This window comes from Galeopterus variegatus, unplaced genomic scaffold, assembly GCF_000696425.1.
Source record: "Galeopterus variegatus unplaced genomic scaffold, G_variegatus-3.0.2 Scaffold216, whole genome shotgun sequence".
In the NCBI taxonomy this organism is placed as follows: Eukaryota; Metazoa; Chordata; class Mammalia; order Dermoptera; family Cynocephalidae; genus Galeopterus; species Galeopterus variegatus.
The window spans coordinates 428,091-455,152 of record NW_007726327.1 but is presented as its reverse complement, the minus strand read 5'-3'; the positions used below and the strand labels follow the sequence as shown (position 1 = coordinate 455,152).

Sequence of the window (27,062 nt, the reverse complement as noted above, 5' to 3'; positions counted from 1 at the left end):
GCAAGGGAGCCAGCTCAGAGAAAGGCTTGTTGGAGACAGCACCAAGCAGAGGCCTGGAGATTTTTAATGCACATACTTGGTTTGCACATCATGCAAATTTGGGCCTCAGGAGAGCCCCAGGAGAAGTGTGGCACTTGCCACGAGTGCTAGGTCTCTCTTCATCAGACACTGCGTGGCTGCCGTGGTCCATCTGTCTCTCTCAGGTGGGAATCTGAGATTTTTAATGCACATACTTGGTTTGCACATCATGCAAATTTGGGCCTCAGGAGAGCCCCCAGGAGAAGTGTGTCACTTGCCACGAGTGCTAGGTCTCTCTTCATCAGACACTGCGTGGCTGCCGTGGTCCATCTGTCTCTCTCAGGTGGGAATCCCAGCATCCACATCTGCCTGCAGAGAGGGACCTCCTGCTTCTCCTGGAGAGGAGCGCCCCCTGCAGGCTGGGGCATCTACTTTCAGGCTCTCTCAAAAGGCAGTGGACATCTGGAAGGAGAGGTTTGGATTCAGAGTCGTCCAGAGGTCCCCAGGGTGGCCCAGTTCTGGCTAGGGCCCTCCCCTGCACTCAAACAGCTGTGACTGTCCACAGAACCCAGGGCTTACTTAGTAGAGCACGTCCTCAAAATCTAGCTGCAGGTAGCGGAGCAGGCGGAGCGGCAGGGGAAGGCGGGGCAGCGCATGAGGCAGGCAGCCCTCCAGGTGGGAGCGGAGTGCACAGCGGCTCAGATGCTGCAGTGATCTGGGCTGCCTCACCAAGGCGAAGAGGGAGGAGTAGAAACGCTGGTGCTCCTGGGGGCAGAATGAGGGGCTCAGTGAGGGACAGCCTGGGACAAGTGGCACACGCTCCTCCTTACAAAGGCAGGCTAGTGACAGGTGGGGTGTCTACTGGGACCTCTTGGAAGTGGTGAATATTATGGGTGTTCACTCCGTGAATTCTCTTCTTCTGGGACATAAGCAAGTACCTGGGTAATTTCTGTGGGGGACTGAAGAGGCTGCCCTTTAGGGGGTGGGAGTCTCTTGGGGCCAGGCTGAGTGACTGATTCTGTGTTCAGGATCCTGGGATCTGACCTGCAGGGTTTCAGGAGGCACCAGGCCCATGGCCTCCTCAGGAAGCTGCATGACACTGTAGGTGTTCATCAGGACCTCAATGGTTCGCGGGGATGTGCACCAGCGCTCCAGCACCTGGAGGAGGCAGAAGCCACAGCCTCTGTAAGATCTGGAAACAGCCAAGCGCCATCTCCCAGGCAGCATTCCTACATATAACCCATACATGCCCCAAACACACACAACTGCATGTAACAGGGGATTTAATGATACCTTATGTTGGTAGGATGCCTAACAGCATACCAAGTGCTTTCTCATACATGGTTTAACTTTAGAACAAGACTAGCTAACAAATATTGAGCACTAACTATAGGTTAGACCCTGTCCAAAGGTTTTATACATATTAACTCTTCTTCTCACACTAAACCTAAGAAGAAGGCACACTGTTATATCTCTGTTTTACAGACGAGGAAACTGGGCCCAGAGAGATTAAGCGGTTTGCAAGGGTCACGCAGGCAGTGTGCCTGGCTCCAGAGCCTGCACTCAGAGTCGCTGCTGACCTCAGGGGTTGTTGGCAGGGCTGAGGGAGCCCTGTAGTAGGGAGCACACCTTAAAACAGTGGCTGAATGTGCTCAGGGCTGTGCGTGCTCCTGCTCTTCCCCAGTATGCTCCCACAGCTTCTTATCTCTGTTAGGGAGAGGCCTTATCATGTGCAAGGAAGTTGGGGTTCGAAAAATTCCAGTGAGCTGCCTATTGTCACACAAATAAGCCAGACCACGGATCCAGGTTTCCTGAGTACCCAGTGCAACATGGTGGCTCTTAGGGAACCAGCTGGGGCTGGCATTTCATCACAGATGGGCACAGAGGCCTCCTTGCAAGGGGGACAGGAACCCTGGCCAAGGCTGGAGGGGCTGTAGGTCATAGGAAAGGGACAAATGGGGCACTTTGCTCTCCTGGCTCCCTTGGTCCTTGAGACAGGCTGAGGGGCAGAGCAGTGTGGGGAGGAGGGACAGCAGCAGGGTCCCAGGAAATCCGTTTGCTGCGTAGCGTCCTCCTCCTGCCCCCGCCCACAGGGAAATCATTAGCTGTCAGAGCTGCCGTCAGATTACAGGGAATTGCTCCTCTCCTAATTATCTGGTGTTAATAGGAGATTAATTAGTGTTAATTGTTGATTTTCTTGTATTTTCCCAAAGGGGAGACCAATCTGCCGAACTCTCGGGCTGTTTAATTATTTGGTCTTGCTTAGGAATCCAGACAGATGCTTCTAGGTTTGTGAGCAAAGGGGAGAGGCAGGGACAGCAGGGGTGGGCCCAGGACAGTGCGGAGCTAGGTGGGACAATCCCCTAAGTGGGGCAAAAGTGGACCTGCCTACAGCCCCCTGCTCTCTTAGGTGTTTCAGTGCTGACCAATCTCCTTCAAGAATGGGTGTCCCCAATCCAGGTCCAGTGACCTCCATGCCATTATATGGTCCCCTCCAGATACAACACAGCATGGGGCAAGGCTCCCTGTCAGGGCATCAACAGTACAGGTCTTCAAGTTGAACCCACTTAGGGGAAATTAATGTAAAGTAAGACATAAATTGAAATTGACAGTGAAAGTCATTTCACAGGCACCAGGACAGTGGCTGCTGGTTTGGGGGATGTGTGTCCTGTTAAGCTCTCAGAAAATGGAACCACATCCATTAGCAGATGTTTAGGAAGCCTTGAGCCTCATGGAACAGCCTGGGGCTTTGCTCTGGGGGAGCCTCTCCCCTAGCCAGGGCGTCTCTTGCTCAGCTGATCCCACTGCTAGTCGGAGCTTCCTAAATATTATTTTCATCAGCTCATTGCCTTGATGAAGACCCTTAAACAACTCCCTGCACCCACATCACTCCTGACTCCTTCTTCTGTCTTTCTGGATCCTTTACAATCTGGCCCCACTGCCCTCAGTCCACCTTCATCACACACACATGCACACGCACACACACAGTATATACACTCACATATGCACACAAACACACCTATGCACACTGTCACGTATACACGTGTACACTTGCCCATATATGCATACATGTGCGTGCATACATACACTTCCTGCTGGTCTGTGTCCTCACCTTTACCCCTATTTGGGCTTTTCTTACTAAGTGCAAGACAGACAGAAGGAACTAATTCTTTGGGCCCAAGTGTTCTGGTCCTCATTCCAAAGCAAGCCAAAGCACAGGTCTAGGTGTCCCTTTCCCCTCACCATCGCGGCCCTCTCATTGCTGTCAGCCCTCGTACCTTGGGCAGGGCCCCTGGCCAGATGCGGACAGCACCATGGTTGAGCAGAGCCCGCACCACGTGCTCAGGGCTCTGGGCCAGGGCTGCAGGTGGGCCCTGCAGAGCACAGTGCAGGGCCGTGTGTCCCCCATAGTCCATGGCATTGGTACTGACACCACAGGACAGGAGCAGCTCCACAACGGCCGCATGGCCACGGCGACAGGCCAGGTGCAGGGGCCGCTGCTTGTCCTGGTCAGCAGCATCGGCATCTGCTCCAGCAGAGAGCAGCAAGTGGCACAGCTGGAAGCAGCGGGTGGTGGTAGCCTCAGCATCAGCGGGGGACTGGCAGCGGGTGTCACAGGCAGCCAGCAGTGGGGTCCGGCCTTCAGCATCACGGGCATCAGGGCATGCCCCCCGTCTTAGAAGCAGGTCCGCCAGCTCCACATGGCCAAGTCGGGCAGCCACATGCAAAGGAGTCTCCTCTTCCTCCTCCGATCGACCATCCGTGCGGGCGCGACACCGAGGGTTGCGATCCCGTTACCGGTCATGAAAAAAGACAAAAAGGAAGAAAGGAAAGAGTGATCATCATTGGGTGTGATCTCAGGAAGGCCGGGCTGGAACACGGCCAGAACTAAAAATGTGGGATTCTGCAGAAATGCACTATCCATTAGAGTAGCCACTAGCCACATGTGGCTATTGAGCACTTTCAACAGGGCTAGTCCTGGGATGTGCTGTAAGTGGTAAATACACACTCATTTTGAAGACTTAGTACAAAAAAAAAAAGAATGCAAAATAAATATCTCATTAATGTTTATATTGATTACATGTTGAAATAACACCTTAGATATATTGTATTAAATAAAATATATTATTAAAATTATATATTATTAATTATATATTATTATAAATGATATATTATTAATTTCACCTGTTTCATAAATATTTTTACACCCATATTCATAGCAGCTTTATTCACAATAGCCAAAATGTGGAAGCAACCCAGGTGTCTATCAACAGATGAATGGAAAAACAGAATGTGGTAACCACATTCTATGGAATATTATTCAGCCTTAAAAAGGAAGGAAATTCTGACACGTGCTACAACTTGGATGAACCCTGAGGAGATTGTGCTAAGTGAAAGAAGCCAGACACAAAAGGACTAATGCTGTATGATTCCACTTGATATGAGCAACCTACAGTAGTCAAACTCATAGAGACAGAAAGTAGAATGGTGGTTGCTGGGGCTGGGGGGAAGGAGAAGGGGGAGTAATTGTTTAATGCAGTTTCAGTTTTGCAATGTGAAGAGTCCCAGAGACAGATGGTGGTGTGGTTCACAACAATGTGAATGTACTTAATGCCACTGAACTGCACACTTAAAAACGGTTTAATGGGCTGGCCCAGTGGCGCACTGCTACAGTGCGCCGCTTGGGAGTGCGGCGGTGCTCCCGCTGAGGGTTCGGATCCCACATACAGACCGGTTCCCGCTCACTGGCTGAGCGAGGGGTGGGCGCAGCACCAAGGGTTGCGATCCCGTTGCCGGTCCCGGTCCGGTACGGGCGCGACACTGAGGGTTGCGGTCCGTTGCCGGACACAAAAAAGGACAAAAAGGAAAAAAAAAAAAAACGGTTTAAATGGTAAATTCTGTTACATATATTTTACCACAATTTTAAAAATTGATTTTACTTGTTTCTTTTTCATTTTTTGATAAGGCTAATAGAATTTTTTTTTTTTTTTTAAAGATGACCGGTAAGGGGATCTTAACCCTTGACTTGGTGTTGTCAGCACCACGCTCAGCCAGTGAGCAAACCGGCCATCCCTATATGGGATCCGAACCCGGGGCCTTGGTGCTATCAGCACCACACTCTCCCGAGTGAGCCACGGGCTGGCCCCTAATAGAAAATTTTAAATTGCATATGTAGCCCACATCAGATTTGTGTTGGACGAGGCTGATACAGAACACATCTTCAACCATAATATGATTAAGTTCATGGAATCCTCTGGAGGCTGACAAGTTTAAGAAGAGGGAAAGGATCCACAAAAGGGGAGTCCGGGTATCAATAATTTGGCAGCTTTCAAGGGCAAGATGCGAAATCCAGCAGGTGTGCAGTCGGAAGAGATCTCTGTTGTATGCAGAGTTCATAGATTTGCCAAGCGAGCCTTTGCTAGGATTCCACATTCAGCAAAATATTGTAAGTGGGGACTCATCCTCCTGGTTTCCTTATACATAGGTTGTAATTATTTAGATCACTGCAAAGAAATATTCCCTACAGTATATAATGCACAGACACATTTGGGTGTATCTATCAGTTTCTTGTTTGTTTGATTAGTGACAGCCCCTTGAGCCCATTTATTTGAAGGTGCCCTGTGAAAATGGAAATGCCAGATCTGCCAAGTTGAGAACCAGACCCTGCCCACAGGGACCACAGCAAACCCTAACTGGGGCCACTGTCCTCTCCAGCCTGTCTTCATCCCTGGGCAGTAAGCTCCCTGAGAGCAGAACCATGGCTTAGTTGCTGTTGTACTTAGCACAGTGCCTGGAACATAGGATAAGCTCAGAAAATATTAAAACATCACAGCAACACCACCTCCCCATAATAGATCCAGACATGTCCCCAGTGCAGGCCATGCAGCTGATCCCTGCCACAGCCCTCTTCTACCCCTGGGGAACCAGAAAACTATCCCAGGTTCAGGACACTGCAAAGTTGATGGGGCCAATGGGTGGATGGCTTGGGGAATAATCGCTTCCTAACCTGCGCCCCAAGCCCAGGCTCCTCTACCCCAGCCCACTGAGCCCACCAGCCCCTCAAATGCTCCCCATCCTCCCTGTGAAGGTCTCTCTGCCTCCCCTGAGAGTGGAACCAGGGTTGAGGTGAGGGGTCACTCACTCGAGGGTGCCAGCCCCCCGGCAGAGATGCAAGGGGCGCTTCCCATCCTGGTCAGGGATGTTGGGGTCAGCCCCTGCCACCAGCAGCACGTGGGCACAGGCAGCATGGCCCACAGCACAGGCCTCATGCAGGGCAGTGCGGCCCCCAGGGGCACTATCCGGCCTCGCCCGCCGTCTCAGCAGCAGCTGCAGAACTTCTGTGTGGCCACGGCTGGCCGCCACATGCAGTGGGGTGGTCAGCTCCTCCTCATACGTCAGAGACCAGAGTCCTAGGGAGAGAGAGACATGGGCCTCAGATCCCGAGCGCAGGCAGAGAGCTGCCCACCAATGGGGTGAGGTGGGCAGAGGTGGGAAGAGGGAGCCCAGAGCTCATCTGCAGCCTCCCCTCTCTCCCACTCAGACCCCCCAGAGCCCTGGCCCATACTCAGAGCGCGGATGTTGAAGCGGAAATCTCTCCATCGCTCTGGGTCGCTGGTATCAAAGATGGAATCAGCAGCCAGGCCGGCACTGGAATCCGCGAGGATGCGGGAGACAGAGCCCACGTCCCCTGCCAGCACTGCCTGCCAGAAGGCGAGGGCAGGCCCAGAGGCCGTGCGGGTGACGATGGGTCTCGGGCCAGACTCAGGGTGCTCCTCAGACCCTCCACTGGGCTTCTCCACCAGCCTGGCACAGAGGGTGTGTCTGTCACCGGGGGGCTCTCCCTGCCCTCCACACTCTTCTGGGGACCAGCTCATGATCATGTGGGATGGGGGAGGAGGGTAGGGAGGTGGAGAGGTAGAGGCCAGAGCAGAGAGAGGGAGAGGAGGGAGACAAAGACAGATGGAGGCAGAGGGTCCCTGTGTCCTGAGCCCTGAGCCTGACCTGGCCACGCGGCTCAGCAGGAGCTATTCTGGGCTCCGCATGACTTCACTCCTGGGCCAAGGTTTAGGCTGTTGGGCAAGCTTGGGGTGAGGGAAAAACAGCCAGGGGCTCTTTTCCTCAAGCCCTCGGGACCTCTGTGCCTGAGGTGCTCAGCCCAGCCCCCCTTGTTCTCAGGCCTCTCCCCCCAGCTGTCCCTCACCCCTCTGGTGGCTGATCCAGCGAGGCTCAGCGGCTCGGCTCTCCAGCAGCAGGTCGGCTGTGCTGTGAGGAGGGAACAGCTCCTGCAACCTCGCCAGGTCCCCCGTGTAGAGGGCATTCTGCAGGGCCATGTCACGGCACAGTAGTGGTGATGGCTGAGGGGCCCCCCAGACTGGGCCCGACTGGAGCCCCCTGGCCCCACAGGCAGGGGCCAAGGGGAGGAACCCCAGATGGTGCCCATAGTGGGTAAGAGAGTTCCTTCCCCTAGGCATGGCTCATTTCTGGGAGAGAGAGCCAAAGCAGCAGGACTCACTGGGCCCGACTGGAGCCCCCTGGCCCCACAGGCAGGGGCCAAGGGGAGGAACCCCAGATGGGGCCCATAGTGGGTAAGAGAGTTCCTTCCCCTAGGCATGGCTCATTTCTGGGAGAGAGAGCCAAAGCAGCAGGACTCGGGACAATGCCGCTGGTGGCAATTAGCCCAAGCCGGGTGGGGCCAGTGTGGGTGGAGCAGAGAGCACAAACTGGCTGAGCCATAAATATTGTGCTCTCTGCTCCACCCACACTGGCCCCACCCGGCTTGGGCTAATTGCCACCAGCGGCATTGTCCCGAGTCCTGCTGCTTTGGCTCTCTCTCCCAGAAATGAGCCATGCCTAGGGGAAGGAACGTGGGTAAGAGAGTTCCTTCCCCTAGGCATGGCTCATTTCTGGGAGAGAGAGCCAAAGCAGCAGGACTCAGGACAATGCCGCTGGTGGCAATTAGCCCAAGCCGGGTGGGGCCAGTGTGGGTGGAGCAGAGAGCACAAACTGGCTGAGCCATAAATATTGTGCTCTCTGCTCCACCCACACTGGCCCCACCCGGCTTGGGCTAATTGCCACCAGCGGCATTGTCCCGAGTCCTGCTGCTTTGGCTCTCTCTCCCAGAAATGAGCCATGCCTAGGGGAAGGAACGTGGGTAAGAGAGTTCCTTCCCCTAGGCATGGCTCATTTCTGGGAGAGAGAGCCAAAGCAGCAGGACTCAGGACAATGCCGCTGGTGGCAATTAGCCCAAGCCGGGTGGGGCCAGTGTGGGTGGAGCAGAGAGCACAAACTGGCTGAGCCATAAATATTGTGCTCTCTGCTCCACCCACACTGGCCCCACCCGGCTTGGGCTAATTGCCACCAGCGGCATTGTCCCGAGTCCTGCTGCTTTGGCTCTCTCTCCCAGAAATGAGCCATGCCTAGGGGAAGGAACGTGGGTAAGAGAGTTCCTTCCCCTAGGCATGGCTCATTTCTGGGAGAGAGAGCCAAAGCAGCAGGACTCAGGACAATGCCGCTGGTGGCAATTAGCCCAAGCCGGGTGGGGCCAGTGTGGGTGGAGCAGAGAGCACAAACTGGCTGAGCCATAAATATTGTGCTCTCTGCTCCACCCACACTGGCCCCACCCGGCTTGGGCTAATTGCCACCAGCGGCATTGTCCCGAGTCCTGCTGCTTTGGCTCTCTCTCCCAGAAATGAGCCATGCCTAGGGGAAGGAACGTGGGTAAGAGAGTTCCTTCCCCTAGGCATGGCTCATTTCTGGGAGAGAGAGCCAAAGCAGCAGGACTCAGGACAATGCCGCTGGTGGCAATTAGCCCAAGCCGGGTGGGGCCAGTGTGGGTGGAGCAGAGAGCACAAACTGGCTGAGCCATAAATAGGAGCGCCGCCGCGCTCTCAAGCGGCACACTGTAGCAGTGCGCCACCGGGCCGGCCCTCAATTCATCTTTTAAAAGTTTAATTTTCTTTGGTTGACAAATAATGATTGTATACATTTATGGGTACAATGTAATGTTTCAATATATGTATACCTTACAGAACGATCAAATCAGGGTAGTCAACACATCTATCACCTCAAATATTTATCATTTCTTTGTGGTAAGAACAATTAAAATCCTCCCTTTTAGCTATTTTGAAATCTACATTATTATGAATTATAGTCACCCTACTGTGCACTAGGACACCAAAACCAATTCCTCCTAAATGTAACTTTGTACCTGTTGACCAGCGTCTCTGCTTTCCCCATCCACTCCCCCACCTCCAACCACCCCAGCCTTGGATAACCACTGTTCCACTCTACTTCTAGAAATTTGACTTTCTTAAATTCCACATACAAGTGAGCTGATAAGGTATTTGCCTCTCTGTGCCTGGCATATGTTGCTTAACATAACGCCCTCTAGGTTCATCCATGCTGCCACAAATGATAGAATTTCCTGTTTTTTTAAGGCTGAATAGTATTCCATCGTGTATATATACCACACTTAAAAAAATCCATGCATCCATTAATGGAAACTTCGGTTGTTTCCGTATCTTGGGTATTGTAACACTGCAACAAACATGGCAGTGCAGACATCTATTTGGCATACTGATTTCAATTCCTTTGGGTATATATCTAGCAGTGGGATTGCTGAATCATAAGGTAATTCTATTTTCAGTTTTTTAAGGAATCTCCATACTGTTTTCCAAAACGGCTGTACTAATTTAGGATACTACAAACAGCATATTAGGGTTTCCTTTTCTCCACATCCTCTCTGATATTTATCTTCCATCTTTCTGAAAACAGCTGATCTAGTAGGTAAGAGGTGATATTTCATTGTGGTTTTGATTTGCATTTCTCTGATGATTAGAGATGCTGAGTGTTGAGCATTGTTTCATGTATCCGTGGGCCATTTGTATGTATTCTTTTGAGAAATGTCTATTCAAGTTCTTTGCCCATTTTTTTAACAGGGGCATTTGTTTTCTTGTTATTGAGTATTTTGAGTTCTTTGTATATATTGGATATTAGCCCCTTATCTGATGTATGATTTGCAAATATTTTCTCCAAATCCACAGGTTGTCCCTTCACTCTACTAATTGTTTACTTTGCTGTGCAGAAGCTTTTTAGTTTGATGTAATTCCATTTGTCTATTTTTGCTTTTGTTGTCTGTACTTTTGGGGTCATATCTGAGAAATCTCTGCCCAAACCATTGTCATGGAGCTTTCCCCCCTGTGTTTTTTTCTAGTAGTTCTACAGTTTCTGGTCTCTCACTGGCTCTTGCTGCCTGTGGACACCCATTGAACCTTTATTCACATACTCTGTGTATTGCCCCTGGGTCTGCCTCTTCTGAGAGAACTTTGGAGCTTCCCAGCCCTCAGTGGTATGGTTGGCCCTGCTCCCCGAGTTCCTGAACCCTGCCGACCCCTGAGCTCTTCTCTCCCCAGCAAGGGGGAACCCACAGATGGACTCCCTCCCTAGGGGTAGGAGGCTGTGGCCCATTGAGGCCCCAGGGATAGGCCATGGGTCAGAGGATGGACTGCAGAGCTGGGGCAGGCCCGATGGCAGGGGAAGGAGTCTTTGGAGGAAAGAGGTGAAGACAACTCAGACAAGGTGCTGGGTCTGCCAACAGCCCTTGTCGTGGCAACAAAGCCGCCCCAGGGATAGGCCATGGGTCAGAGGATGGACTGCAGAGCTGGGGCAGGCCCGATGGCAGTGGAAGGAGTCTTTGGAGGAAAGAGGTGAAGACAACTCAGACAAGGTGCTGGGTCTGCCAACAGCCCTTGTCGTGGCAACAAAGCCCCTCCATTTCCCTGCACCCTTGCTGAGCCCTCTCTCCTCACCCCACCCCAAGCACCCTCACCTCTTTGACTTCCCAGGCACTTGCTAGAATAATTGAACCCTAGAGTAGAGAGGGACCTTAGAGATCGGCTGGTCCAATCTCTCCTCACTTTATAGGGAAGGAAACTGAGGCCCAGAGACAGGAGAGGACTATCCAGATCACACTGGAAGTTTGTGCCAAGCGGGGTTAGAACCAGGGACAGCTCACCTCCAGACTCTTGCTTTTTCCTTTTTCTGTACTTACTGCGGACCTTCCTTCTCCCCTCTCTCCTCCTCTTCCTATTTTTTCTCCCTTAAATACCTTGAGGAGGAAGAGAGTTGGGGGGCCAGGCCAGGACAAGGAGAGGGAGATGAAGACATGGGGGTGGGGGTGAGGACAGGGATGTGGAAGCCAGAGCCGAGAGGGCAGAGGGAGGTGCGGTGGAAGGCCAAGGCCAGGCACAGGCGGGGCCTGGAGGGAGGGGCGGGAAGACTGGGACGTGGATGGACAAGAGAGCTCGTCCCTGAGCCATCTGGGTGTTTATGCCTCGGGGCACTGCCCAGTCCCACCCCCTCATGTCGGGCACCCTCCGCCATCACTTCTTTCTCTTCTCCTTGGCCAGCTGGGCCTCCCTGGCCTCCAACTGGTCCTTGCTAAGTTTCATACTCTTCTTGCCCAGTGGAGTCTTGAAGTACCAGTCCTGGAGTGGCAGGGGAGTGGGAGGGGCAGGTCCCTCGGATCCCACCCTAAATCTGCCTCCTGACCTCACCCATCCCGTTTCCTCAGCAGCCTATTCTTCTCTCCTCCTGGGGTGCAGGGGTCCTGTTGGAGGTGGTGCTTCCCTTGCTCCCCACCAAATACTCCAGGCCGCAGTATCAGCCTTCTCAGGGGCAAGCCCTCCTCCCTTCACCCCTGCAGTCCTCTCTCCTGGGCTCCCAGGGCCATCCTACCCCCAGGGGTGGACACTGACTCAGAGGTGGAGAAGTGGGTGGTAGCTGGTGCCGAAACCAACCCAGGGCTCCTAATATATAGGTGGCCCTTTCGGTCTCCTACCCTCAAGGAAACCAGGTGAGATGGTCCTGCACACAGACCCCTAGCCCTTGGCCTTTCCTGGTGATTACTTTTTCCCTTTTCAGCTGGACTCCGTGATCCTCTTAACCCAACTGTCTTCTGGTAGTTTGGGGAAGCAGAGGGAGGGGTCCAAGGTGTGCTTTGGGCTGACCCCACTGCTGGCACTGCTCGCCAAGATCCCCCAGTCCCCAGGAGCCTCACCTTCAAGGACTCCTCCTCCTCCTTGTACACTGGATCTAGCTTCGCCAGATGTCCCAGGAACTCTGAGGCCACCAGGGGCCGCTGGGACAATTGCAGGAGCCGCCGCTCATTCAACACCGATTGGATGGCTTGGAGAATGTGACCAGGCATGTAGCCATCGGACACCTTGGCCAGGGCACTGATGTCCAGGCCCTGGGTCACCTGGACTCCCTGGGCCTCAATCATATGCTTCCAGAGCACTGCAGGCATGGGGAGGACATGGGGCACAGAGGGGCAGTGGGCACCAGGGTGGGCAGCAAGGCCTAACAAGCCCCTGCTGTGTGTGTGGAACGAGCTCCGTGCTTGTGGAGAGTCAGCTCCTCTCCCTCGGGAAGGTACAGGAGTGGGAGTGGCAAGGATCATCCTCTCAACTTAATATGAGGAAGTGGAGACTGCAAGGGCATCTGTAACCTGCCTGTGTCCACGGAGCTGAGGCTGGGACCCAGGCCACCGGGCTGTTTGTCCAGCGGCCCTTCCAGAACACCTGGCCATGCAGGTGAGGACTTGTAGCAGCAGTGGGTAGGTGGGAAGAGGGGTGGGGAGGCTTTGGCAGGGGTGGCAGTCCCTGGACCCTTCTCTGGCCCGGGCCTCACCATAGCGAGAAGCATAATCGGGCCGGGGCATGAAGAGGATCCGCTCGTAGACCTTGCACAGCCCCTTCATCTCGGCCAGCTGCGGCCGGGCAGTCGTCCCTATCAGCATCACGCGGTCTCCAGGGTTCAGCAGCCGGAGGGCCTTGGTGAGGTCCTTCTTTATTCGCTTTGGGTCCATCTGCTCCAGGGAGGGAGGAGAAATGGGGTGGGACCCAGCGACATACCCCATGCTCAACCCCACATCAACCCTGAGAGGGGACTGGGGAGAGGCTGTAGGTCCTGCTCTGAGCATAAGGTGGAGGCCCAAGGAGAAGGGGGACTCGTCCAAGGTGGCAGGGGGTGCAGTCTGGAGTGGCGTGAGCAAGCCCCAGCTTCTGGCCTTGCCCGGGATGCCCCCACAGCCCACCATGCCTGCAGCCCTCACCTCCCTCTCTTCTTTTGGGACCTTCTTATAGAAATTCTTCTCTGCATTTCCAATCCAGATCACAGACGGCTGTAGCAGCCGGGCCACCTGGACAGGTGAGAGTAGACATCCCTGGGCAAGGGTGACATCCCCACCTGGCTGGAGCCCAGGATTGGGGCTCGCCTTGGGCAGTGACTTACCTCAGAGCCCCTGGCCTCCACTTCCACATCATGCCACCCCCAAGCCCGCCTTTTACCCGTACGTCACACCTCAGTGGGAACCAGAGTCACTGCCCTCCTTGAGGGGGCTGATATGAAGCTGCATCTTACCATGAAAAGAGACTGCTCTGGCTCCCCACTTCCTGCCACCTCCCTCAACACAGGGGCTTCAGGGGGAACCCAAGGTCCTAGCAGGGGCTGATAGGAAGACCTCATCAGTTCAGTCCCTGCAGTCCCACCCGATAGGCAGGTGGGTGGCCTCCTAAACATAAACCCATCCTGCTGTGTTGTCACAAGTCTGAGAACCAGAAACACCGAAAGTCAGGCACTCCAGACCTTAAAGACCATGTGCACCACCATCTGCGCCCCGGCCTTCCCGGGGTATTTGCCCTTCAGGTTGTCAGGTGACAGGTCAAACAGGTTGGCTCCAGTTTCTGTGCACACAGCTTTGACCAGCATCTTCTTCCCCATGCCGGGGGGGCCCACCAGGAGGATGGAGCGGATGAGGGGGGCCATGGCATGTATATCTGGGGAGCCTGAGAGGAAGGAAACAGGGACCAGAGGTAGGCAATGGGCCAGCATCAGGGGACAGGGTTAGAGAAGACCCTGTGTGAGGTCCAGGGCTGGGGAGAATGAGGTTTGGGTCATGGTGTACCACCTTCCCCCAGCACCTGAGCAGCTCCCCCAGGCCTGCAAGCTGAGGGTGGCAGCCTGGAGGATTTTGAATGACTTGGCAACCTCAGTTATGAAGACCTGTATGTGGGGACGGGAAAGAGCCCACTGTCCCCTTCAATGCCCTTTCTGTTTTCTGTGCCACCTCCTTCCGCTCCTGGATTATGACAGGGTAGAATTAAGAGGCATATCTCCGGTATTTAACAGGGAATGCAGGGCTGGTTTTCTGGCAGTGGGACAGATGACAAGATGTCACTTGGGATTGAATAGGGGCCAGCAGTATGGGCTCCTCAGCAGGTCAAGGGCCCACATGATTTCTGGGGTGGCCCAATCTAGATGTGAGCTCCAGCAGGGTCTAGGGAAGGCAGGAGGAGTCTGACATGGATCCATGGTGCCCAGGGACTAGAGGTCCAGCCTGGATGTGCCCACCTTGACCACCCTACCCTGAACCCCAGGCCCCCACCCCAAGAGCCACCTGCCCAGCGCTGGCTCTTCACTCTTCCCGGGTCCTCTCACCGAGCCGCAGGACCCCGTACAAGGCTATGTTCTGTCGGATGTCAAACAGGGAGGGCATAGGCAGCTTGTTTGCCAGACTCAGAGTGGACCCAAGGTAAAGGCAGTCACCTGAGGAGACAGGTGGCCACATGGTGAGTGGCATTCCCTTGGGCAGTGCAGAGGGAGAGAGAGCCACTGGAGGAGAAGCATAATCAGGTAATCAGTTGCTGGAAAGTGTGCCCGGTGGGCGGGGTGTCAGCGAGCCCGGACACCGGTCCTCAGCAGGGGCAGGCATCAGGGGAGGGGTCTCACCCACATAGTCTTTCAATGCCACGGCCTCACTCTTCTTCAGGAGGCCAAAAATGACGAGCTCCTCATACAGGGAGTCCAAGGACCTGGCAGAGAGTGGCACAGAGAGACCCCAAGGACATTAGCAAGTGAGGACAAAGGGAAGTAGAGACAGAGATGAGGGGGCTGGAGTCATGAGGGGGGATAAGTGGTCCTGCCCATCACTCTGCAGTCAAAAACTATCAGTAGTGCCACCGAACAGGCGGAACCAGAAGGGGCAGCACCGAAACACTGTGCCAGGAGGCGCGTCTCCCACAGCAGGTGCTCTGCGGGGTGAGGGGGTATGAGGGACTGGGGCCCTCTGTGACGTTCTCCATCAGCCTGCCCACTGCCCAAAGTTCCACCATGAGAAACCCCGTCATTTGGGCCAAGCATTGCCCTTGCCCTGGAAACCACACGTAAGCTGCAATCCTCCTGCGAGGGATGGCCATTAAAGCGGCTAACCCGATGTGCTCGTGACCTCTCTTTACCAGAGAAGCGCGCAGAAAGGGGCCACTGGCAGGTCTCTCAGTGCCCCAGAGGGGGAGCCCAGGGGGAGGCGGCTTTGGCAGGGACAGAGCTAAATAAGGCAAAGATTAGAGGGAGGACCTGGAAGGAGGGGACAATGTTTCATATTGTAAATACAACACAAATTCCTATCTTATCCCACATTACCATTCGCACAGCACTTTCTTACGCCTTCATTTGAGCCTCATGGCTATCTTGTGAGTTTGGCAGGGAGGCACTTGGCGAACGAGGCCAGGGAGTCAGAGAGTTGAAGTGACTTTCCCACGGTCACACAGCAGCAGAACCAGGACCAGCAGTCAGCTCTGTCCTGGCCCGGGCTCTCCTGTGCAGCCTTGTGCAACAGAGTGCAAGCCGTGCGTGTGTGTATCCACGCGCCTGCATGTGCCTGTGCACCTGGGGCTCTGACCTTCACGCAGCCATCGTCTAAGGTGGGCACAGCAGGGTCTATTACCTGTCTGGGGTCAGATCTTTTTCCTTCTTCCCCATTTTCTTCCCAGCCTTTTTCTGGTTGGAAATAAGTGTATAGGTCACAGTCCCCTGTTCGTTGCCACCCCCACCCGGGTGCCCTCCCCTGCCAGCCCTGGCCCCTTATCTTGCCTTTGGGGCCTTCAAGGGTCTCCCCTCCTCCCTGTCCACGGCCAGACGCAGGTTCTTCAGCTCCTGACGCATCAGTTCGTCCACCTGGGGGAGACAGTAGGGAGGCGGGGGACAGCCTGAGCTGGGTAGGGCAGGTGGGAGAGGTGAGGAGAGAGGAGATGGAGAAGAGGGAAGAGCCTCATGGAAGAGCCAGACAAGCCCAGTGAAGGCAGCAGGGACAGCCACCACCGCCTTCCCACACATGCCCTTACGTGTCTCCCCTGCTACCCTGAACCATCTGTACCCAATACTAACCCATATCCTGCTCCCCAATGAGCCTCACTCTCGACAGCCATCAGAGTGGAGAGAGGCCCCCAAGATGAGGTCAAGCCCAAGACCCACCCCTTCAAGTCTGTGTGCTGGAGCAGTTGCATAATCTGTTAGCCTCAGTTTTCTACGTGCACCATCAGGAAAACCACGGTACCTACCTCACGGGTGGTTTGAAAGACTACACAACCTAGTGCTTCTAAAGCACATGTCATGGGGTGGGCGCATCGTCAGAGCTCCTTAAGGGTTTGTGGTGATGGGCTGCGCACACCCAGTGCCAGGCCCTGTCTGACCCCAGCTCAGAGCCTCTCCCATGCCCTCCATGTCCCTGCTGCATCAGGCACCCAGGGGAGAAAAGGGGACAAGAGGAGGCAAAGGAAGGGGGGGATGGGGCATGGCAGCAGGTGGAGCTGGGACTGTGCATGGAGGGCTGTGAGGCTACAGAGAATACGCCGGGGGCGGGGGTGGGGGACAGAGGACAAGAGGGAGGCAGATGAATGGGTGGGGAGGATCCTGGAGCAGGCTGGAGGTGCTGGTGGCAGCAGAATGAGGACACAGACGGTGGCCTGCGGGGAGGCCCTGGCCCAGCACTCACACCTGCACCCGGATCTCCATCTCCACTTCCTTCCTCTTCTCCTCCCGGAGGGTCTCAGAGTCAAAATTCTGACTGGGGTGTACACTCTCATTCCGGGTCTTCCACAGATCTGACCACAGAAAATGGAAGGACACATGAAGGTAAGAGTCCCAGGTGCACAGGCACATGCAGGCACACGGGCCAAGAACCTGACCCTGCCTGGCACCCCTCTCCCCACCTGGCCACCTGGCACTGCTTCTACCCAGATCACAGACAGATGTTGGCCCCAAGGCCTGTCCCCCAAGGTTCAGCCCCAAACCCATAACAACTCCCCAAGGAATCATATCACACCCCTCTCCCCCTCGGGCATTATCCCCTCAGCCTCCACACCCATACACACACTGCCGCCTCACGGTCCCTACGGCAGCTACCTACTCTCCCCAGGACCCAGGGCCCCGAGACCCCCCAAGGATGACAATCTTTCCTCTTACTTATATACTCCTCGTGGCCGACATTAATCACAGGGGCAGATTTGGATGGCAATACTTGCAGCATTGTGTCTGCGTCCTAGAATGGACACATCCTTTGACCTTGTCCCCAACACCTCTACTTACCACAAATTCTGCCCTAATTCTTACCCGGACAGCCCGCCTACCACGAATTCCCCCACACTTAGTTCTTCCCCGCCCACTTGTTCCGCGTGTCCAAGAGGGTCTTACCCCCTTCTTGGATTTTTCTTCCTTCCCTTTCTTCTTTTTCTTCTTTTGTTCATTTTTTTCTTTCTCCTTACTTGGCTCCTTTTTTTTGCTCTCCTGGACCTGCATCTCCAGTTCAAGTCTCACCTGTGACCACCAACAAAAGATGTTTCAAAGACCAAAGGGATGTTATAGGAGCAAGAGAACTCAGGGCTTGAGACTGGGATGGACCAAGGACTCCCAAGGCCGAGGGTAACTGCTGAGGTCCAGATGGCTGATTGTATAGAGACCTCACTGGGGACCAGGGAGAAAGGGGCACCGAGGAAGGAGTGTCTGTTTTTTCCTGGGCTGTGGGGGTCTGGATCCACCACGGTCTCACCAGACATATTTCCTCTCCCTGGCCATGAATGCCTTTCCAGTCACAGGTACACCCTGTCCTCTTCCCCATGCAGTCTTTCTAGCTGCCTATATTTCCTCTGGCCCCATCTGCCTCCATTGAGGCTGACCCCTACCCCTACCCCACTGTAATCCTCAGTTTACACTCAACTACTCTCTAACCTCAGGCGCCAACTGCCATAGAAAACCTCCTGTTCCCACCTCTAGGGTACCTGTTCTGGAGTTTTGTCTGCAAAGATGAGGTAGGATCCACCTAAAGACTCATCTGGATAGTCAGGAAACCGACCAGTTAGGGCACTAAGTGGACATAAGATGGTTGGAAAGATAGATGTGTGGTTTGTGGATAGATGGATGGATGCATGGATGGGTAGGTGGGTGGGTGGAGGGATCAATGGCCAATGGATGGTTAGATGGCTGGCTGGCTGGTTGGATAGATGAAGGGGTGGATGGATGGACAAATGGATGGGTGAGTGAATGGATGGATGGATGGATGGATGGATGGATGGATGGAGAGAAGGGTGGAGAAAGACAAAGGACCAGTGAGAAGGAATGGATAGTTACAGAATGAAAAGGACAGTTTGCTCAAGGGGCACTCATGGATGCTTTTTGCCTCCTATCCTGGCATTTTCTCTTTCCTCGGGGAAATGGGAAGTCAGGTGTGGAGATGGTCCTGCATGCTGGGGGCCCGAGGTTTCAGCCAATGGTGTTAGCAGTTTGTTGGGGGGATGGGGTAGATGGAGAAAAGGGCTAGAGGACAAAACAGCTGTGGGGGATAGGGCAGGAGCAGCCTCTGGGGACACTGGGGCAGAGGGAATGAGGGATTGAGGGCTGGGTCAGCTGAGGCCAGGGACACTGACTGGCACTCGATAAACCACTGTCGAATTTGCTCCTTCATTTTCTCCTTCATGTCGGGCCCCTCCGTCTCTGTGAGAGAATTGTGGGCCTTCACCATTGCCAACTGGAACTCCTCCTCCTTTTCCAACTGGCGTAGCCTCCGGATGTCCTCCCCATGGCAGGCCCGGGCTATGATGCACAAGTGTTCCACCTGGTTGGGCGAGGGGAGCTGGGGGAGTGGAGAGAGGGGGAGCGGGAGAGCCCAGCGTCTGGTGTGGCCGCAGCCGCATCCTTAGGTGCACACACCTGCCCCCCTTGTTCCCCAACACCGCCCACACGGGGCGTCGCACGCATGCCCACACAGAACCACGGGCACGCCTGCATCAGGACAAATTGTGTTTGCAGCCGAAATTCATCTGTGTAAATTACTCTGGTAATGAGTTTGCTAGATGCATGCGGCTGGCCCCCGCCCGCGCAGAATGCAGTATTTCTGCACTCTTAATGTTGGGCAACAGGGACAAAATGATTTTTGCTTTGGCTTTGGGGCCCACACTCCTTCTTGAAAGGCTTGCTTTATCCAGCCCTGGGGTGGAGGACGTCTTCATTTGTGGGGAAGCCAGATATTGACCCAGTCATAAAAATGCAGGGGTCCAGACCAGGATGCTCAGGTACTGATCATGTAAAAAGCTACTCATTTGGAGAGGATATATCTTCACAGAGTTGTGCCTGTTTGTTGGTTCGTTGGTTTACTTTTGTTTTCCTGCTGTACGGCCAAGGCGGCACCCACACCCCGCCTGGCGGCCGAGTTGGCAGCCGCTCTCACAGCCACTTTCCCGCCTCATTGGCTCCCAAATGTATTTTAAATATCACTCTGCGCAGAGACAATTACTGAAAACGCTGAGCTCACACTGTTGATGGGTCCGGGCGGCGAGGCTCATTCCTCACCCACCGCCGTGCCATGCCCCCTCCTCACCAAGGCCAGACCCCTGCCTCCCTCCTCCTGCTCTTGCCTCCTGGGGGTCCAGCTCTCCAGCCCCCCAACAAGTCTCTGACCTCCACTCCCATGCCGTGGCCCCAGGCCCCTCGCTCCTTCTGAAGCCCCGAGCCTCCCGTGGTAGCCGACCCTGCCTGCCAACACAGCACTGGCTCCATCCTGGACATTGTCAGCCCTGGGAGAGCTCCCTTCCCTCCAATCACTCTGGCCCCCAGCTCAGCCCCCTCCCCAACTCCCTCTACTAGCCAGGCCTCCACAGGACCTGCCCAGGGCAAAGCCCCTCACCCAGGGAGCAGGACCCTCACCCTCACCATGGCCTTCTTTTCCCAAATCAGTAGAGACTAGCAGGTGGACGAGAGGAGGTCAGAGGACAGACAGACTCAGGGAGTGGGAACTGCTCACCCTTCCTGGACACACATGGACACACACAGGGGTCTCTGCCCCTCTCACCACCCACACTCCCCCATGTGCACACTCATGCTCACATTGCTTAAGTCTGCACTTAGCCACCTTCTCTGCAGAGCAGAGGAGAAGCGAGTCTGGGGTGCCCAGAGAAAAGTGGGGATCCTATGGCCAGAAAAGCTCTGGTTTCAGGGCTGTACCCCATACGGTCCCTGGTGGTTCCCCCAGGCTGCAGGAGGGTGTGGAGCAGTGCGTGGACGCCCCAGCTGGCCTTGCTGTCCCCTCTGCCAGGCCCACCTGTGCAACCTCTCCTTCCAGCGGGACAGGGATGTTGGAGGAGCCCAGGATGTTCTACTCTATGATCCCTCACTCTGCCCCACATTTGTGATCCTTCCAGGGGGTCTAGAAGAGGGTGGGGTATAAGGAGGCAGGGTTTGGTGGCTTTCATGGCTTTCCCTTCTTTCTGTCTCTTTCTCACCAGGATCTCCCACCTGGGCCTGAGTGAGGGCGGTGTGGGCAGTGTGGGCCTGGAGAGGGCTGTGCTCTGGGACAGGTGCAGAGGATGGAGAGGTGGGGCCCCTGCACTGGCCAGCCCTGTGCTCCCGGCCCCCCGTGGTGGCCAGGGCGGCTCACCATGCCAATGAACTCCATCTCCGTTTGCCGGTCCTGCTGTGTGCGCTTCCTCTGCAGGTAACCTTTCCACACCTGGGAGGGTGAAGCGGGACACTTGGGACACAGATGCCCTCCACACTGCATTTTTGCAAGGCTGTGGGTCATAGGCTCAGGCCTAGGGAGGAGCAGCAGCCTCTCTCTCAGGGAAGGTCTGAGAGGGTCATGGCTAGAGGAGGTTCAGGGTGGGGGTGGGAAGGAGCACTAGGGAGAGCATCTCATCAGCAGGTGCACACTGAGCAGGAACAGCCTGCAACAGGGTGGTTCCAGGTAGGCACCCAAACCATCTAGCTCCAAGGGCCCCCAGGAATTCCTCCTCCTCCTCTCCACCCTGATCTGCTGGATCCATCCTAATCTTGCTGTATCTTTTGAGGCCCGGAACAAATAGAGTTCAGCACCACTTCCTCCTCAGTCTCCCTTCCCAGAATTCCCATAGCAGTTGGAATAAATATTTGCTCCCACCCAGGCACATACACGTAGACATCGGTGCTGTAGGGACTGTGGAGCTCTCCTAGTCAATCCTGCCTTTTTTTTTTGATGGCTGGCGGGTATGGAGATCTGAACCTGTGACCTTGGTGTTATAAGGCTGCGTTCTAACCAATTGCACTAACTGGCCAATCCCTAATCCTACATTTTTTTTTTTTTTTTTTAAAAAGATGACCGGTAAGGGGATCTTAACCCTTGACTTGGTGTTGTCAGCACCACGCTCAGCCAGTGAGCAAACCGGCCATCCCTATATGGGATCCTAACCCGGGGCCTTGGTGTTATCAGCACCGCACTCTCCCGAGTGAGCCACAGGCCGGCCCCTTAATCCTACATTTTTGACCCAAGGGAACTGAGGCCAGAGATGGACATGATCTCTCCCAGGCCCAAGAGCCCGTCAGAGCAAAGCTGGACCAGTGCTCTTTCTCTCAGGCCCCCAGCCACTTTCAGACCTAAGGACTGAGTGGTAGTGGGGTGGCAGGGTGGGCGCTGGGCAGAGGGAGGCAGGGCCAGTGCCAGACAGTGTTTTCCGTTCACATAACAATGCCTCCGTGGGCAGGGACTGGCTCCTGTGCTCTTGTCTGGGCTTCGTCCTCTGACCAGCACGACAGGCCTGCAATAATGGAGCGTGCCTCATATATTCTTTCATTTTATTAGTGCGCTGAGCACCTCTAAGACCAGAATGCAGTATTTCTGCACTCTTAATGTTGGGCAACAGGGACAAAATGATTTTTGCTTTGGCTTTGGGGCCCACACTCCTTCTTGAAAGGCTTGCTTTATCCAGCCCTGGGGTGGAGGACGTCTTCATTTGTGGGGAAGCCAGATATTGACCCAGTCATAAAAATGCAGGGGTCCAGACCAGGATGCTCAGGTACTGATCATGTAAAAAGCTACTCATTTGGAGAGGATATATCTTCACAGAGTTGTGCCTGTTTGTTGGTTCGTTGGTTTACTTTTGTTTTCTGGTGAGAAGGAGTTCAAGTTTCCTACAGTGGGCTAGGAGACTCAAGTCTTTGAGGCATTGGGACTTGAGAGAGAGAAGATGGGAGAGATGACTGATTTGAAAGAAAGGGCCCAGGCCCACGTCAACAGTTTTTGGAAAGAAAAGGTGGCAAGAGTCTTTTTGTGACAGGGTAGGGCCAGTGGGCCTCAGAGCAGCGACAGCTGCAGGAGCAGAACACGGTTCCTTCCTGCACTAGAACTCTCCTAGGGCCCCTCCAGTCTCTGGTCAAGCTGGTAACCACTACCACCTGGAGTCAGCCAGTGTTTGAAGGATTTTAGGGAACGGTGGGAGAGGCCACATCCACACTCTGGGGTGGCCAGCGAAGGCTGACCCAGAGAGGGGTGGAGCGGTTGTCCAGAGCAAAGGAGGTCATGACAGCCGGGACAGTGGGAATGCTCAGGGAAACCTCAGGGTGGGGGTAGGCTTTCTAGAGGGGGGCAGGATAGGGATATAATTACATTATTTCAATGTTAAAGTAAAGGGGACCCCAGAAGGCACGGAGTATGAGGACACTTGGATCATATTAGTTATCAAACTCTAATTCATCATGTTTTCTTTTCCCTCGGTTGCCAGGAGGCTCAGGATACATTTTAGTGGCTCCTTTTTAACAGTTGAGAGTTTCTGGAATGACCATCATCCATTCTGTTCTGCTACTCTATTATGGATCTTTCTCCCCTAATTTTAATGATCCTTCTGTTTCTGGGGCTTTTGTGGTATCATATTCCAAATCTTTTTGGAGAAAGAGATGTAGAATAAGTAATCAACAAATAAAATATATGTTTACATGCTTACTGACTGATCAAGGTCCCTAGTTTAGAATTTAGTTATGGGGCAGCAGAATCCAGGCACCTGAACTCCCGTGATCAATTGATGAACCTGGCAGGCTTCCTGGAGGAGGTGACTCTACCGTGGCCCTCCTCCTGGGCACCCAGGGTTACCTTCTGTATGGTGACTGCTGCCTGGTCCTGACTGAACTTGCGCTGCCCATCCTCCTGGATCTTTCGATCCTTCTCCTCCTCTTTCCGAATCTCTCGCATAAAGGTGGCTCGGAGCCGGCCCTGCCTGGCCCGCTCAACCTTTTGCACTAGAATTATGGCCTCGGTCCTGTGAATTCCTGGAAAGATCTGGCCAGAGCAGGGGGCAAAAAAGCAGGAGTACATGAGGGAGAGCTTATATCCAGGGTGGGCATCTGGGAGACCAGCCACAAAGGACACCCTGGGGGCATGGTCCTCTCAGGGCATCTGGGTGCCAAAGTCCCATCTTGGTGTCAGAAGGTTATAGTGAGCACAAGAGCAGCCTTGACGGATTACCCAAAGAGTACTCTGAGGTAGGTATAGAGCAGCAGGGCCTCTCTGAGCCTTGGAGGGGAGCATCTCTGCTCCAGGATAGAGGAGATGGGAGGAGTCTGGGAGGGTGTCTCCCCAGCTTACGTCTTCGGCAGTCTGTGGCTCCATTCTGGACAGGATCTCGGCCAGCATCAGCCCTCTCTCCTTCATAGTGCTGGACTGCTCCAGCAGGAAGTATTTGGGGATTGGAACCTCCAAGTCTGCCTTTGAAGCAATATGGGGGAAGGAGGGTGAGGAATCAAATGTCCAGGCCATCTGGTCGATCCATTACCACTGCCAGCTCCCTGTGACTCCCTGGTTCTGTTCTCCTCCATTCTAGAGCCTTGGGTGGGAAAACTCCACGTTTTAGGGTGGATTCTCCCAATTATCCCTCTTGTCCCCTGCACCCACCGTGTGGCCAGAATTGAATTCTGGAGGATCATGGCATAGGTGGCAGTGGTCCTAAACCTGCATTTTAAAATGCAAATTCCTAGGTCGTCCCCAGACTACCACATGAGAAGGGCAGGGTCTGGAGAATCTGCGTATTTCCCCCAAGGTCCACCACTGCAGCTGGTCAGGGAAACTGTGAAACTGCTTTGGATATACAACAGTGAGTGAATGCTGACCTTGGGGCAGGACCAGAGGCCCTGCAGAAGCTCTGTGCTCTAGAACAGCATTCTAGAACTTGCCTGTGCACACAGATCACCTGAGAGTCTTGTTAAAAGGCAGATGCAGATTCAGTGAATCTGGGGTGTGGCTGGAGATTCTGCATTTTTAACAAGCTTCTAGGTGATGCACATGCTGCTGGTCCACGGACCCCACTTTGAGGAACAAACTTCTAAAGGCCTCTCCTCACCAATTCCCTGCAGTTGGTGGGTCTTCCCAGCTATGCGGTGGGAGGGAGGGCCCTAGCCTGATTCTCCATCCACTCCCCAACTACCTCCATGCACCCCAGGTTCCTAAACCCCTTCTCCCCAGGCCAAACCCCATCCTCTAATCTGCTCCGCCCTCCTTCATTTGCATATGTCGCATCGCGAGGGATGTCTGCGGGTGGGAGGGGCGGGGCGTCAAGGCCAGCCCCCACCCCACCCAAGCTGGCCAAGGGCGTGGCTCCCTGTCGGTGGGAAATCAAGGCCAACCCCCGACCCCCCATCCCACGCCGCCGGGCCGTGGCTCCGCGCGGCCTTCATGGCGCGCACCGGGGTGAGCTTGAGATCCTGCAGCACGCGGTCCAGGCAGTGGCTCTCACACAGGTCGGCGCGCACCAGCTCGTCCTTGAGCTCCAGCACGCGGCCCGCCACCCCGTCCAGCAGGCGCCGCAGCAGCCGCCGCTTCTGCGGCTGAACCATCTGGTCGTAGACCATGTCGAACTGGCGCAGCAGGCCCAGGTAGTGCAGGTAGAGCGCGGAGAGCCTGTACTGGAAGGACCGCCGCTCCCTGTCGGGCACGGGTTCGAGCAGGGGCTGCTCTCGGTCCAGCAGCTCTTGCAGGGTCACGTGGGAGGCCTCCCAGAGGCGCTGGTAAGTTCTGGAGAGGAGGCAGCATGTACCGCGTGCTCTGAGCCGCGGAGGAGTGGGGACAGTGTGTGGGCGAGACAGGAGCCACCAAGCCTTGTGAGGAGTGTGAACTCAAGGCTCCAGACAGTGTGACTTTATTCATGGCGCCAAAGTGATCTTCGGTGAAATGAGGGGCCCACGGGGGAATGAGCAGGCACTGGCCTGGGCTTAGAGAAGGATGGGTCTTAGAGGTTGGGGTCTTGGGGTCGACTGATGGAATAACAAGGAAAGTGAAGAACGGCCACAACCCTTAGGGATTTGGAGGGAGGCAGCTTTGGGTGGGGCTCCTGCAAGGAAGGGGTCTTTTGGAATAGGGGGTCAGCAGGTCCCTACAGGTAAGGGTGCAGCGCACAGATGCTGCAGTGGTCTAGGGTGGTGGGTGGGGAGCGGGGATAAGGAGTGAGTGTAGAGAAGGGTTCCTTCCCTGGAGTAGAGCCACGGTTCTGGAATTAATAGTCCGAGGGAAGTCTGCAGAGCAAAAGCTGACCACAGGCAGCACAGCAAGGGAGCTGTGTGAATGCCCAGAACCCAGCCAGGGCTGGCCCAGCATCCAAACCCACACTCTGCCCCCAGCCCTTCTCCCTGCCCAGCTGCCCCAACCTTCCAGGACCAGGGAGGTGCTTTGCTCTCCCAGCCCTGGGGGCTCCACTCCAGCCCCTCACTCACCCTTCAGACATGGTGCCCACTCCTTCTCACACTGCCCTTTGTGAGCTGGTGTGGAATCCACAGAACCTCTCTGGTTCTTCCTGACTCCCTGTGAGCCAGGGGGCAGAACAATCTGATTTTAAGAGTTCTGACCCATTGTTGCATGGTGCCCACTCCTTCTCACACTGCCCTTTGTGAGCTGGTGTGGAATCCACAGAACCTCTGTGGTTCTTCCTGACTCCCTGTGAGCCAGGGGGCAGAACAATCTGATTTTAAGAGTTCTGACCCATTGTTGCAATGTTCTAAGGCTGAGGAGAGGGGACTGGTGTGTGTGTGCAGGATTGGGGATACATCTTAGAGAACGTCCTGGAAGTGGCAGGCTGAAGGGGGAGGCAGGCAGTGGTTGCAGGCTCCCGAGTAGCGAGGTTTGGAAGGTCAGAGCAGAATATGGAGTCAACTGTAGTGACTTTTCCCATGAAGACCAAATAAAATAACACTATTTGAAGGCACCTGCAAGCTCTGAAGCTATGGATAAATATTTGTCCTAAACCCATCACTACAACTGCACCTTCTCATCCAGGGGAACTTCTAGTCCTTCATTCAGCCTCAGCCTCCTACTCACACAACCTACCTTTACTCCTGTGAATGTACTCAGAGGCCTGGGTGATGGGAGGGGGAAAAGGCACAAGATTTGGGTCAGAAGGCCCTGCAGTCCCAACTTCCCCCCATGTGTGAAAGCACAACCGTGCCTGCCTCACTGGGGTCCACTGATCGTTCACACTGTTCACGTGAACTAATCGAGGATTATATTAGAAAGTGTAGTGGATGCTGCTCGGTGTTATTAGGGGCTCATTTGGGGCCATCTGTGGGTATCCCCCATCACTGCTGTGGGGCCAGGAGACCATTTTTTGGAGAATATAAAACATTATACCAGCAGCAGCCTGACTCTGATCAGCAGGAGCTAAGCTTTTCGCTTCAGTGTTAAGTAGGGGTTTATGAATAAATAAATATATAAAAGGAACGGGGTCAAGGAAAGGGGGAGAAGGGAGGCAGCTTCAAGAAGGAGCAAAAGAGAAGGAATTCTCGAACTTCAGTGAACATACAAATTACCCGAAGATCTTGTTAAAATGCAGAGTCTGGTCTAGATCTGAGGTGGGGCCCAGGAGCCTGCATTTCTAACAAGCTCCCAGGTGATGTGGATGCTCCTGATCTGTGAATCACACCTTGAGTGG

General features: G+C 54.6%; 2 protein-coding genes across 2 annotated transcripts; both read right to left on the bottom strand.

Moving 5' to 3' along the window:
• Nucleotides 1–425: 425 nt before the first annotated feature.
• On the bottom strand, nt 426–6,899 carry ASB10 (ankyrin repeat and SOCS box containing 10). The gene is made up of 7 exons (XM_008565967.1): nt 6,584–6,899; nt 6,161–6,428; nt 5,839–5,860; nt 3,297–3,800; nt 1,063–1,176; nt 598–783; nt 426–480 (listed from the first exon to the last, which is right to left on the bottom strand). Exons 1-6 carry the CDS (start codon nt 6,897–6,899, stop codon nt 598–600), a joined length of 1,410 nt encoding a protein of 469 aa, XP_008564189.1. The 3' UTR covers nt 426–480.
• Nucleotides 6,900–11,399: 4,500 nt separating this feature from the next.
• LOC103585096 (putative IQ and AAA domain-containing protein 1-like) lies at nt 11,400–25,862 on the bottom strand. Its single transcript, XM_008565966.1, has 19 exons — nt 25,852–25,862; nt 24,829–25,156; nt 23,735–23,854; nt 23,243–23,428; nt 20,783–20,854; nt 18,777–18,982; nt 18,132–18,216; nt 17,548–17,670; nt 17,320–17,395; nt 16,852–16,958; nt 15,949–16,032; nt 15,803–15,855; nt 14,809–14,891; nt 14,518–14,625; nt 13,666–13,865; nt 13,133–13,219; nt 12,709–12,886; nt 12,077–12,315; nt 11,400–11,504 (listed from the first exon to the last, which is right to left on the bottom strand). Exons 1-19 carry the CDS (start codon nt 25,860–25,862, stop codon nt 11,400–11,402), a joined length of 2,451 nt encoding a protein of 816 aa, XP_008564188.1.
• Between the last annotated feature and the right edge of the window lie 1,200 nt (nt 25,863–27,062).

Excerpts from the sequence above, each read along its gene's own strand:
- ASB10 (XM_008565967.1), bottom strand. The coding sequence starts at position 6,899 with ATGATCATGAGCTGGTCCCCAGAAGAGTGTGGAGGGCAGGGAGAGCCC. Across the intron at positions 6,429-6,583 it reads CTTCAACATCCGCGCTCTGA|GACTCTGGTCTCTGACGTAT; the intron begins GTATGGGCCAGG and ends CTCTCTCCCTAG. Across the intron at positions 784-1,062 it reads TGCCTCCTGAAACCCTGCAG|GAGCACCAGCGTTTCTACTC; the intron begins GTCAGATCCCAG and ends TTCTGCCCCCAG.
- LOC103585096 (XM_008565966.1), bottom strand. Across the intron at positions 23,855-24,828 it reads AGGATCTCAAGCTCACCCCG|GCAGACTTGGAGGTTCCAAT; the intron begins GTGCGCGCCATG and ends ATTGCTTCAAAG. Across the intron at positions 23,429-23,734 it reads AGCCACAGACTGCCGAAGAC|ATCTTTCCAGGAATTCACAG; the intron begins GTAAGCTGGGGA and ends TGCTCTGGCCAG.